The sequence below is a fragment of the Anopheles arabiensis genome, chromosome 2 (assembly GCF_016920715.1).
Source record: "Anopheles arabiensis isolate DONGOLA chromosome 2, AaraD3, whole genome shotgun sequence".
Lineage (NCBI taxonomy): Eukaryota > Metazoa > Arthropoda > Insecta > Diptera > Culicidae > Anopheles > Anopheles arabiensis.
In genome coordinates this window covers 48,103,356-48,117,735 of record NC_053517.1, presented here as the reverse complement: position 1 = coordinate 48,117,735, position 14,380 = coordinate 48,103,356, and the positions used below count along the sequence as shown (strand labels likewise).

At 43.8% G+C, this 14,380-nt stretch overlaps 1 protein-coding gene across 1 annotated transcript; it reads left to right on the top strand.

Annotated features, from left to right (window-relative positions):
- Positions 1 to 2,169: 2,169 nt before the first annotated feature.
- On the top strand, positions 2,170 to 3,046 carry LOC120906832 (vasodilator-stimulated phosphoprotein-like). Its single transcript, XM_040318950.1, has one exon. The coding sequence runs from the start codon at positions 2,170 to 2,172 to the stop codon at positions 3,040 to 3,042; it is 873 nt and encodes a 290-aa protein (XP_040174884.1). The 3' UTR covers positions 3,043 to 3,046.
- The last annotated feature ends 11,334 nt before the right edge of the window (positions 3,047 to 14,380 follow it).

The following is a 14,380-nucleotide window of genomic DNA, read 5'->3' as shown; positions in this document are numbered from 1 at the left end:
TGAAACTATTGACAAAATTACTGCATCACACCTGTCGTCAACACACACCCGTAAGAGTGTGCTTGATTTGAAGTCAATTTTTCATTCAGCCATATAAGCGAATGTTGGCCTTTTTTGGTAAATTACCTATATAAAACTCATTTCCGTTGCTTATTTTAGTAAAACAGTACGACATGTCAAAAATATCCTCGAAAATCTAAAACGAATCATCTATAACTATAACTACTATAGGAACATGCCTGTTTTGTGTACTTATAATGGCACTATGGTAAAAAACCCTTCAAAATGCATAAATATGGTCAAAAGGCAAATAATGTTAGTAAAACAATAAAATTTCATAACAATTATGTTCAAAAACTAGTAATTGCGTGATTATATGGTCATTTAGAACGTTAACAAAAATATGAGTCTCGTTATGAAATCCTAAGCATTTTGTAAAAATGTTGACACATTTCACAAAATAATCAATTTTTCGGTCACTAAGTAACGGAATGACCCCATTTATCTTTTAAACCTTTTGTAAAAGGCTAAAGAACATTTCACACTAACGTAAATGACATAATAATTTTTAATTTGTCGTATGGACCGCATTCTTGAGCAATATCACCACTATTGGTACTACCATCACTATAGGTACGTGTACCCTATTACATGTGGTTTTGTGGTCTTTAGATAAAAAAAATGCAACATTTCGATTACAGAAAATCAAAGACTCACCACACAAGAATCAATCTTTTAATATGCTAGCATAAGAAACAAGTTAAACATTTCTTAATTACCGTTCTGATTCAAATTACGAACAACCTCAAATTCCGAATATTCGGCATGTTTTTGCTGTAAAAAATGTGTCTGACGCCTAGAAGGTTCTGATGCCACAGTAAATAAATGAACAAATATTTTCTGTCGGTCAGTTCACCACCAGACGCATTCTTAGCGGTTTGCTTCAAACCCACGCCAGTGTTATTTCTTCGACAATTCCTATTAATCGCGACCACGTGCATTGAAATACATCGCAATCCATTGTGGAAGAAGTTATAAACGTGAAAACAATAGTGTTTTATCATATTGTGCTCCGAATGTCATTATAATGCCTTTTTAATTCTATCCGGAATTTGAAGCAAACTTTTTTATTTTGTCTTCAATTCCGGACAGCCGAATTAAATTATGATTTATTGCAAAAAAATATGTTTTACACAATGATAATGGCAAGAAATCAGCGATATTTGAAGATTTATGTGACAAATGGCTTGATGGCCGTACGGGAAAGACCGTCAATGCGCGTAGCAGTTCTTTTATTCTATTCATCTACGAGTACAAGAGAAAAAAAACTTCCAAATCCCGTTGTATTTATGACTGACGTTCCGTTCTTTTAGGAGTACACCTACATCCAGAGTCAAGTGTTCAGACCATGAAACAAGGTAAAAAACTAAAAAAGGGTAGTGTGTGTGTAAATTTCAAGATTATAATAGGAATTTTGAGGTTGTCCGGAATATGAATCAAATCGTCCGTAATTTGAACAATGACCTCGAAACTGTCCGGAATGTGAAATAAAATATCGTTGCAATTTAATTAATTTTGGCTATGCTTTTTGTAAAATTCTTGGATTTTTTTCTCAAATGTTGAAGGTTTTCTATAGTAAAACGAGTAATTTGATCGATTAAAATTGAATTACTATGGAAATATTGAAGTGTCCGTAATACGAAGCAATACGATATTCTCTGCCCTACTCGTGCATGCTCTTTTATTTTTCATTTTTCTGTAACTGCATCGATACCGACTCTGAGCAGCGTGTTCTTTGATTACACCTCATGATAAAACAAGATTAGCAGTAACAAGCTACCACTTTTCTCTCCCCCCTTCAACCCACACGGCCGCATTGGAGCGACGAATTGTCACTTTCTGGTACGGTAGTGGTTTTCCTCCCCCGACGATGCGGCTCGGTGCAGATTAAGCATATGTTTTAAATGGGCGTTTTCTTTTAATTTGCCTCTCCGCTCCTTCGCACCATTACCCGCTCGCATTCCGGCGCGCACTTTCTCGCACACGCTCACGTTGTGGCGCATCGCAACGGTCCTGCCTTTCGGTGTCAGGTTGCATGCTCGCAAACAAAACAAAAGGCTTGCTGCGATGCGTTGGGGCAACCGGTGCTGCAGTTGCATTGCAGCGACGATGGTGGTGAACACGATCGGTGCCGTCATTCCGCGAGCCGTCGATCGCAGTCAGCTCGTACAGAATCGCTTCAACCCGTCGTACGCATCCGGCGGGCTAGAACTGACCATGCCGCTCGCACCGGGCTACGGCTCACCGTACGACCTTTCGCCCGGTGGCTCTCCGTTCTATTCGGGCCACTCGTTCGGTCATCATCCGGTGCATTCGCTCGTTGCTGCCGGCGATGGTTCGCAAGGGTACGGGATGAAGTTTAGCTCGTCGGGCGACGGGTACGGGGCCAGCGCACACGGTAGCTCCGGCGGATACGATTACCACCCACCACCGCCCCCTCATCCTCCACCACCGCCACCGCCGCACCATCAATCACCGCCACCGTCCATCATTCACTCGCTGCCGCCACTGTGGCCGGGCCCACCATCACACGGCGGCAAGTCGGGCAAGGGCAAAGGGGCTGCACTGTCCGCGCTCACGCTGCTGGCGTTCCTGTACTTTCTCAACCTGCTGCAAAGCTGCCTCAAGGACCACATGGAAACAATGAACCCCACCGTAATGGTCATGACGGCCGGTGCAACACGGCGCAAGGACATTGCGGCGAGTCTGGAGCAGGGATCGGCCTCGGTCGAGGATGCACCCCGGGCAGGATCAAACACCGGCCCGGACGCGGATGCTATCGAGCGTTACGAAGGGCTGTCACACCGCTACCAGCTGCTTACCACCTCCAACGGCACGCGCAATCCCTTCGCCACGCACCCGGACCGTTCGGAGCGTCCACAGACGACACGCGGTAGAAAAAAGCCTTCTGCAGCTACAAGCTCTTCGAAACGGAAGCCATCGATGCACTACCCCGGAAGTGATTGGTACGATCGAAACTAGAAAGTGAGCGGGAGAGGGGGGGGGTTCGCTTCGAAGCCGATAAGTGAAAAAGTTGTTAAAACAATAAATAAACATTTGGCTGTGTGCGAGAGCGCGTCCGGGGAAAATGGATTTTTGCTAAGAGCTCCATCCTTTCGCTCCGGATTTCCCCCCTACAGTAGTGTGAAACAACAGTGCAACAACGCTTCCCGTAAGACACCAGACAGGATAATTTATGACCGACAGGGCCGAGAGTGGGGGGGTTTGAGTTGAAAGATAAAAGTTCAGCTTGCACTGAAAGTTTTTCGATTAAGACTGCTTGCACCGCACCCTTCCCGTGAAAAGGTGCATAATGAATGCAAGATGAAAATGCAACAGCGCGAGGAAAACAAGTACGGAAAAAGTGGAAAATTGTTTTATGAATAGTTTTTGTCTGAGTAGAACGCTTGAATTCCTACAATTAGTGTGTGAGAGAGAGAGCGAAGGAAGCTGTTACAATGGCGAAAAATCAAACATTATACTCGCGTACGAACTCAACATCACCATGTCGACTAAAGCGACCGTAAAATAATCATCCACCCATACCGTAAAGTCATAGCCCCGGAACCGTATGTGTTTGCAGCTCCGGCACCCGAATGCGCTCCGGTAACCGAACCCGGATATCCATCGCTTATTGGCAACGCATCCGCAACGATTGATGCGTTTGAAGCCTGGTCGCTCCGCTTCGGTATTGACTTTTCAATGCAGTTCGACCTTAATTATGCGTCCCCGGTGGGAGGTGAAAGCGCCAAACACCAAACCGAGTGACACCACAATGGCGAGCAAGGCACTAGTTTGGTACAGGGCAGGGCTTTTCGCTACGTGTGACCGCTAATAATAATTTAGATCATTATCGCACAGTAGGACGATTGGCGATCGACCGACCGGCCAATGGGTACAGCGTGTGCGGGAGCGGGCTAACCTTTCCGCCTCGCCTCACTGGGGCCTCATTAATTTATGAGGTGATATTTACATTTATAGTGCAGTCGTTGATTAATATTTATTGTAGTCTCATTAGCATTTCATATTCATTACCCTCTGGAGTCGGTGGGCCGTTTTAGAAGCAGGGAAGCGAAATGGGACGGGTGTTGCAGTTTAGCAACACGCCTGTCGAATGTGTTGATCTCTCTGCCGGTTGCGTTCGAATTGTTCTGTCGCATTCTGTCGGCACACGCTCGCGTTGGTGTGTGGTTTGTGGGACCGCAGGAACGGGGCGCTGGTGTTTTCTACATGAAATTAGTTTGAATTAGTTTGAATGCATCGATGAATAGTGTGGTGAAGGTCGAGAGGGCGACCGAAATGGCCGGTCGGTTGTCTTGTGACCTAGTTGTGTTGCATTAATTGCTCGCTATGTTAGCATGCTTTACATGACTATGCACGGTCACCAGTAATGTTCAGCAAGCAGAAGTTATTTGAATTTATTCTAATCATATTTATCTAACACCAATTCCGCCCGTTGGAACCGGTGGTGTTGAGTTGAAAAGAGATTGCACGTGAAGTATTATTAATTTATTGGAATGAATGTTATCATCATAAGGTCAATGTTCTAGGGATGGAGACTTATTTTCAAATCGTTTCATTGATATTTATTGAAACGTAATCATCGCTTAGCTTTCGAATAAAACCAATTACGAGCAAAAACTACAATCCGAATTCTTGTTATTCAAACACTCACATGCAATGATTCATTCAATCAGCAAGCAAAAAAAACACAAGCATCGGAGTTAATGATTTGTGGCTGCAGTTCATGACATTGCCCGAGGACGCCGCCGGTTGTAGTAAATTAGCCGAATTACTAATAGAGTCATCGATCACCATCCATTTTACGGTCGACAAGGTACGGCAGTCCCGCCATTCCCCCGCCCAACCACCATGTTCACCTTGTCCACCATCATCAAACGGCAGTGGCACGCTTTCCTGTCCAGACTGGTAATAGCCCTCGAGAAGCAGAAGTTAAATTGAGTGAAATTGATTCGGTGAGGCATGTAAATACACATAAATACCGGGCGGGAAGGAAAGAACAGAAAAACAAAAGATAAAAAAACGGGTACACACAGAACAGCCACGCAGGAACGGAAGGCCTGGTCCGATGTGCCGTGATCAACCATTGCAAAACGTTGTCGCCTGTGTCTGTGTTTGGCAAACAGTTGGCGCCTCGATAAAGCCAAACTCCCCTTTAACAACAAGAGCTGGAAAGAGAGAGATGGAGAACGCAGAGAGGTAGCGGGTGAGTGAGGGGAAGAAAGAGAGCGTAAAGGGGATGAGTTTTCTTATCTCGTCCTTACAGGACTTCAACAAACCGACCGGCCAGTGCAAACAATTCTAAAAGAGGGGAAGTGCTCGCCCCCACCGACAGGAGATTGTTGCTTGCACAATCATCGTTGACCGGGCCGGGCGAAAAAGGGGTTGCTAAGCGGGGTGGGAGGGGGGTGGAAGGGGATGTACAGGGAACAGAAACGACTCCCGCAGCAAGTGTGCCAATTCCCTGCCCGGTCGTAAGCAGTCGTGGCACAAGGGCAAGGGTAATCGGCAGCAACCGGACCGGGACGAAAAACATTAATTGTTTTCATTTACCTACTCGTACGCCACGCCACGCCAAGGCCCGCGTCCCTTTCCCTGAGAAACGGTCAGGAAACTTTCTTGCGGTCATGTTGCGTACTTGCTTTACACCCGTTCTTGCTGGCTTCACACCAGGCAAAAAGTTGGTCTTGCTCGGTGAGTCCGTGTGTCTGTTGTGTGGTAGTGTGAGTGGAAAAGAAAATGATCCCGATGGACAGTAAACACTAAATAAACGGGCAAAGGCCCGTTCGACCAGCACTTCCAGCGCTTCGATGACCAGGTTGACACAGTCTGGAACGTTGGAAGACGGTCGAAGTAAGACATTATACACACAAAGACCCACACACACACATGCCAACCAGTAGGTTGTTTTTTAATGCACTTTGCACCCATCCCCACACCCCTAGGGAGTTGGTTGGGAGCGATGGGATGAAGTTCCAGTGAAGTCTATAAAGCTATTAAATCTTTCAACTTGCCTGCTGTGTCTAGTAGCATAGGGAAGTAGTGAGGGAAGTTACCTTTAGTGGTTGGGAAGCAGTCAACTAGCTGCTCATTAAATTTATTGCTGTGTTTTTCCGTTTAAGGAATTTATGTTCCATACCATGGAAGAGCGATTGTATTGAATTGCATGAAGCATCAAGAAATTGAAACCATTAATGAATCAGTTTTTTTTTATTTCTTCAAGAAAAAGATTTCTCAGGAAACATTCCATTTATTGGTGTTGTGTAGTAATCAAATTTATGCTAATAAACGATAAGCCCATAATTCCTAAATTTTTCAATCCCCAACCCAAAAACAAAACCACCCTAGACTAACGGACACAAAATTGTTGTTATAAAAATTTTAAGTAATTTCTTTTTTATCGTAAAGCAAAATTAGCATTTTTGACACTCAAGTCACATATTGGTCCTAGAATTTCGGCTTGTTTAGAATGGGTTTGTTTAACACTTTTCTGTTTGACTCACATAATCGGCACTAAAGTCCGTTGAATTATTTATTGCCGGAAGTGAAGTTCAGTAAATAATATTAAGAACAAACATTAAAATGAAAAATTGTATTATGACCGTGGTAAAATAACTTGAAACGTTTGCTTATGTTGATGTATTAAAAAAACAATTCAGCAAATTGGGCAAAAAAGCCGAAAATGTATTTGATTATTATTTATACTTTATTTCTTGCAAAATATAGTTTTTCTTGCTGTATCATAGAAAGTAATTGGAAGAATATGTCTATTTATTTACTGCACCAGATTGTTGTAATGATAACGTTTCAACAATGTTTCAATAACGAATTTAAAATTCCCACACAGTTAAATCCCAGCTAGCGAAAGCCAGACAGCATAAATCATGCATCGCAGAGAACTCAGTGCCGGAAAATCACCGTCCAAAAAGAAAGCAAGCCAATCCCTGCGAGACCTTGCGAGTAAGTTGACGGAGAAAGTCGACAGGCCTTCCCTTTTTACTGCTCTCCAGCACGCCACTTGCATGGAGTGGTGTGAAAGCTTAGAAAACTCGCACAACTACAGCGGCGGTGGAAAGCGATGAAGAATCGTGCCCATCAAAGTGTGCAACGACGATGCAAAGCGATGCACAAGATCAAGACAAGAACCTGACCACGAAACAGCTCAAGAGCGCCGGCCGGGACGGCTTTCCGGTAGTGGGCCATGGAGGAGAGGGGTCTGCCCGACTGCGGTAGCATAATGAACCGCCGGAACATATTTTCCGCTACACTAATCGAGTGCAGATGCACACCACTTTCCGGTGAGGGAGCTAGATAGTGACGGGGCAAGCATAAACTGCTGACTGGATGGTTTCCTCGAATGAAAATAAAAAGAAGAAGCCGTTCACAATCAAACAGAAAGAAAGAAGGGATGGCCAGCGGTTGAGAAAGTGGCGTGGCTGGTTTTATTTCTTTTCTGGTCTGTTTCTGGATTCAGCCAAATTCTTAGAGCTCTTCAGCAAAATGGTTGCTTTCGTTGTTACTTTTTTTCTTCTTCTTGCCGCCTACGCCGGAGCGAGGGAAAATAGGGAAATTCCCTTTTGGGAAGTGTATCATATTTGAATATCTGTACGTCGCTCAAACCGATAGATTCCGTTGATGTCTTGACGGCAACGTTTTCTAGCGGCAGCAAGCGTTGGAAAAATGGGAAACGGATTAAAAGCTTCTGGACGGGCGAATCTGACATCTCCGAAACCACGGCATCATCGGCTGGCAGCTCGTATAACGCCGCACACCAGCCAGGGCGGACAGCACTTCTCGAAGTGCTTCTCTGCTGTATTTATATTTCTTTTTTGGCGTAAGCAAACGCTGACACTACTGTGACATTTTGGACGTTTTGGTGTCATTATTTCAATTTTCTCTACGGTAGGAAAGGACTTTTTTTGGCCGGTCGTTTTTTGTTTTTGCTTAGCTAGGATAAGATTTTCCCTGTAGCTTTTGCCACACCATTTAAACAGGTGCAACGTGAAGCAGTGCAAATTAAACGTTTCGTTGAAACCAATTAAAACTTTCAACGAAGCTGTTTGCCTTGAATTTGAGGATGAATTAAGACAAATCACAGAAGAGGAAAAAAAATCCTTTCTGCAACAGAAAAACCACCTTAAAAAGGTTATACCCCTCTTTGGGCACTGTTGACTATTCATATCTTGATGAATTGGCCCGGAAGGCGCGCGCACAGTAGTGTGCGTTAAATATAATTCGCTGTACAAATAGTGCTTATCTCTTTCTTCTACCGTTCACAAAAATGACATCCGGAAATATTGCCAGCAAGCTTAGCGTAATTAAGCCTTCACAGCTGGACAAGATAACGGCACAGATAAGACGCACAGCATAAACCAAAGTGCTCGAGTCCGTCGGAAGCGGTAAGCATAATTCCAACCACGGTAATTTTGTCTCCACGAACGTCTTGCTTGCTTCTGCCCTAACCTTGAGCGAGCGTTTGTGCGGGGTGTTGTTGAAGGAGGCAAAGATTAGAATTCCATTTACTGGTGCTGTTCGAATGCTGCAGCGCTTTCATACTGCCTGTCGCCGACCGGGAGGGATGATATCCATAATCTACTTTTCTGCTCGACAAACACTGGCCCACTTCGGCCGAGGGTCGGTCGCTTGACAATCCTATGCTTGAAGGGGGGGGGGGGGGGGGGAGGGAAGGAACACACATTTCCCATTCAGCAAAACGGTTCGGCACGGTGTTGGTTTTTGCTAACCTCAATTGTTTGCGAAAAAGAATCGAAACAAATGTAGAGAAAAATCCATCGCAAAAGGAAACATAGTACAACCGTACGAATACGAATTGACGGTGGAAACACAAAAAAGCATGCCCGTTGCCATCCGGCCGGTATTGAGTGATCGAGAGGGCAAAACGAGAAAAACGAGCAAAAGTTCCCGTCCAAATGATGGAAATATTTATTAGATTTTCAGTTTTTGTCCTCTGTCTAAACAGTGAGTTTGACGTTCAATGGGACGAATGAGGCTGAAGCAGGGAAGGAAGGAAGGATGTGAAGAAAATAAATATACTGATAGAATCATTTCAATAAAATGAAGGGAGAAAAAATATAGCAATGCAAAAAAAGTTTGCATAAAAGCAGCACACAATACATTCCGACCGTCAGGGGTGAGGAGGAAAACTTTTTCATCGATGCGACCAAAACGACTGTATGGTGATGTGCCGCCAGACGGTAAGTGTAACGAGTCATTCGCGGTCATTTTCAGGAAAATTGGAAAATTCATTATGTGTGAAAGCTTCGGTGAGCATGATAGAAAGAGTGAGGATGATGTGTAAATGCCACTAAACAACGTAACGGAACATTTTGTACACACAAAACCGTTTCATAAAATAATGTAACAAAATAAAACGATATGATAAAACGATATTTACTTATTTAGTTATTGCTACTTAACATAATAACATAATGTGACGTTTGCGAAGAAAAAACATTCCACAAAGGCATCTCCGTACGACTTAAACCCCCTGTCAAGATGAAAAGAGAAATACCACCCAATCGGTACCGACTTAATGCCAACCAGGGTACATTGCAATGACTGCAGCTCCGAAGAGTGTGGTCCGCGGTACACGCAGACCGCTCACCAGAAACTCGATCTTTTGGACGAGTCGAAGATTTATTGACAATTTAATGCCCGCAAAAGCGAGTTTAGGAATAAATTTTCCGGCGGCGCTGTATTCATTCTAATGTTCCCCACACTGGTCGACAACAACCGAATGCCCGCCGACGTGCGCGAACACAAACGCGGTCACTGGGACTGGGTTCTTGTGCCGTTTGGGCATCGAGTGCGATATGCGAGAATGCCGAAAAGCTTGTGGCACATAAATCTTGTGCCGTTTTTCCAAAACACCATACCACCGGGTACAATGCAGGTTTCGGTCTGTTGACAACCGTTTCGGTTTCGGTTGATGTGGCTGTACGTGGGGGGAGGGTTATTTTTTAGCCGGGGGGTGGTATAGTGAAGGGTTTGGACTCGATGGAGACACACAACTGTGCACTTACGCGGTTTGGATGTGGGCCATCTCGAAATAGTGATGGTTTTTTTGTGTCTTGAAATTGCGCCCAAAAAATAACAGTGAAATGTTTTATGCAGCGCCAGTAAGCTGACATTCCAAGAGCCGAAGCAGCTTTTTCCTTTGGCAAAACGACTGTTGAGGTATTTTAGTTTCAGAGGAAACATTCTTCCTTTTAAGCATCGCAGGAATTCGAAATGTTTTGTATCCCAAACTAGAATACATCGATCAATTAGAGCTTCAAACTGAACTTGAAAACCCGCTTTCCCGAACTATCCACGATGCTGCTGCACTGGCTATTTAATTGGCAATTAGTCTGCTTACACGACACATCATATGCAACAGAGACCAAAGACGTCAGACTATGCACCTCAACTCATCTGACATTTGATTTTTGGACAATGAACCATTCCTTTGCCAAGTGCTCAAAGCACACAAGAAGCTTTCAGTCAAGAGTCAGTCTTGCGTTACAATATTACCCAACCTAACCCAGCTGAAACAACAACCCGTCTCAAGATCTCGCTTGCGTACCAGCACTCAAGAACGACATGTGGCTAAAGCGATAGCAACCACGACCGAAACCGTCTTGCGACAAACGAAAAGTGGACGTCAGAATACGGTACGTATCCTTCACCAACAACTCCCTTCCGGCTTTCAAGCACGTATGGGGTGCTATGAAATTTGCTGCTTCCTCCGTTTACCACCAGCAATTTTCACCTTCATTGCATGCAAACATTCTGCTGCCAAAACTTCACCACCTGTGCACCTGTGCGATCGTATCGGAAGCCAATTCTCTAAGCTTGCCCGAATTTCGGTGAACTCACTCAGCAGCGGGAGGATTTGTTGCTTCAGAATGGAGCTTACTCCATGCTCCCGTTGTACCTTCGGGACGCTCGCATCTTAAGCCATGCTGTGCACCCCCAAATTTGATCTAAATTTCATTCGTACTCCTTTCCTACTTTGAAGCTAATTCTGCTCTCCTACAGGGGCAGCTGTAAGGGGCTGTAATGCGAACAAATCGCCCGATGCCGGTAGTATGCACATCTCCGCCGGGCTGTATGCATGCCCTACTGCCGCAAGTAGCAAAGGATGCAGCTCAGTATGAAAGCAACATGAAAGTGATGTTGATTCTTCGCAGAAAACAAATTAAAAGCCTCCAACCCTTTGCCGGGATACGAAGCATGCAACCATGCCGCCCGGACCTGCCAGTCTTTGGGTGCATTCGAAGTAGCCTCTCCGACAGGTTCCGATCCGGTCGGTTGAACCATGAAAGGCAGATCAAAAGTTTAAGCTTACCATTGTCTCCCGGGTCGGTTGTGATTGGTTCTCTGTGTGCGCCCGGTACTGCTTGAGGCTATGCTTCTTGAAAGGATTTTCCGTCCACCATCGCCTGCCATGATCGTTTGTCTTCCCCATCGGCGGCAAGGGCATTTGCTGAAAGCTTCTGCAAGCTTTTCGGCACGTTACTAATATCTTGCTGCTCATGCCGGCCTCACCCTTTCATGTTTGTTCGACAAAACCGGCACATTCGTTCTTGTCAAAGCGTACGGAGCCTTTTATCAAACCAAGCTTCATAAGCGCCGGCTAACCCACAGGGCAATTAAAGCAAAGGACAGCTTTTATTCATCGGCCTGCCGTTCTGCCCTATCCGCTGCCAATGAGCACGGTGAAAGTATGGCCATTAATGGGAGCAGCTGAAAACGATGACCGTTGGAATGAAATAAAATTCGATTAACTGGCCGTAAATTGTGGGTAAATTTATCGCTCCCTAGCCTATCCCTGCGAAGCCGAACGCTGCCGGCGACGATAAATGATATCATCATTTGCTGGTCGTCATTTTAAAAATAAAACAGAGCTGACCCACAACCTCTCACGGCGTTCAGATTCGGTGTCATTTTTGGCTCGGGAAAATGTGCCATAAAATGTGAAACGAAACTGTTACGATTCGATGAACGACTGATTGCACCAGCGAGATAGCAGATAGATCGATATAGGCAGTGGGATTTATGCATCACGTTCTGTTGGTTTCATACTTTGCCACTGTCATTGCAAAAAATGCCCTGCATAGAATCCTTTATAGTAATCGCTTGCTAGACAGTTACTCTCTTCATTGTTAGTTGATCATTGTTGTGTTCAGCACGTTTGGGGAAGAATCTGCCGACTGTTGACTTTTGTATCCATTTTGGCGTGTTCGGTTTGGTCGAAAATCGATACGTGCACTGCACTACACGCACTGCTCGAAAAGACAAACACAAACCATCGCACGTCTTCGCACCGCATCATGCCTTTTCGGAAAATTGGCCCACACCACAGTCAACGCGAGCTTAAATAATCGTGAAAATAACAATAATCATTAGGTGAATTTTTCTGCTCGTTTTGTTTCTTCCCTTCGTTCCAGTTTGCGTGCCTAAGTAAACTTGGGACAGAAAAGCATTCCCCCACGTCGGTGTTTCCCTCAATGGCGAGCAATAAACAATCGGCTTATTGATTTCTGTTTACTTTGCTTTGCTTTGCTTCACCCTCTCAGAGCCATCGATTGGGTTTTTGTGAGTGCCGATTTGTCCCCCAACCAGTGGACAAGAGCCCCTTGGATGAGCAAGAAGTGGGAAGAAGGTCGAAGTGGTGATGATAGTCGGAAGGTTAATTTCCGGTTCCGTAGAAAGCGACAGGAAGCAAAAACAAAGAACGTTTGCCGGTTCAACAATAGAGGCGTTTTTTTTTTTTTGTATTTTGGAGCTGAGATTTTCCCGAGATCAAGGTGATTTCCATCGTCTTCGTGCTGAATGCTTAACCTTTGTGAGGAAGTATCGAGTTCAAGGGGATTTTCGCTCGAAATGAGGCTGGATTGTACATGAAGATAGTAGACGGAATTGGAAGGAAAAAATACTTAACTGCATAATCCGCTTCTTAAGATGAATCAAAGACGGTCGATGATGTGAGAAAGAGTGCTAGACGATGCGTCCTTTGTTGTTTGTGAAAATGATTTTTTTTTTATTGTGAATGAATGGTTTTGTTGTTTGTGAACAAATTTGGTACCTGGAAAAACTATTAATAGGATATTACGTACTATATTTTTACGGATATTTTTAAACCACTCGGCAAACAACCATATAGAACCAAGAAAGAACAATCAGAAAACTATTCACTACGAATAGACGATGAAAACTACCTTCGCAATACTTTTTCAAAAGATCAAAAGGGATCATGATGTAAACGCCTGAAAGTATGCAATGTAGATCTAATAATCTTATTGACTCTTAGTACACCATCTACCATAACTATATGGACGACCGTTTTTTACGACTTGCGGCAAATCTGGAAGAGATAGATAAAAAAAAGTAATTATATGAATTGTGCAAATTGTTATTACACATCTTGGTATAATTTTTCACAATTTTAGGATCTTTATTACATGACTTATTACAAAAAATGTTTAGGAAGGAGTGCAGACGAATAGCAAATTCAATTGTAATGGGCCTTTGGGTATTGGTATATATTCAACGGACTTACAGGGTGGCGAATCATATAAGGGCATAGTTCAATAACTTAGGAGAATGTTGCAAATCGATAGGGAAATACTGCAAGTATGCTGTGAAGGTTTGCAATCATATACGAGAGTGTTGCAATCGACAAGAGGAATTTTGCAAGCATACTGTGGAGCTGTCATCAGACTGTGGGTGCCGGTGTACAAAGCTTCGAATATATGATGTTTTCTATCACTGTTTTATATCTTAGTTCCAGTTTTCTATTATATCATTATATTTTATCATTATAAATGATGAATTATATCATGAAAAATGCCTTACCCTAAAGACTATTGTTGAGCATGTTCTGAGAACTAACCCTTTCACAGAAAAGACTTAAAATATTGGAATTTTAAACAAAAATTGCTATCAATACATTATTAAGTTTAAATTACCTAACCTTAATTTATATGATTTGTTAGATAAGGTCAATGACTGTAATGGCGTATTTATAAATAGCTTGACATTATTTAGACCGGTGGGTTGAAAATTATAACGCGACTTCCGTCTTTCATTGTCCACTCGAAAATAAAAGACGTATTGCCGCCAATTCCGGCCCGAAGCTATTCCATTGCTAGCCTAATCTCATACTACCTGCTGGTCCATAATTTTCGGCAGCCGTTGCACTAACTCGTCGCGCTTGGGAACGTTAATGGCACTTGATTGAATAATGCCACGCACGTTCTTCTTACCACGTTTACTGTGCGATACCGATGACTGT

Coding starts and splice junctions, on each gene's coding strand:
- LOC120906832 (XM_040318950.1), top strand. CDS start 2,170: ATGGTGGTGAACACGATCGGTGCCGTCATTCCGCGAGCCGTCGATCGC.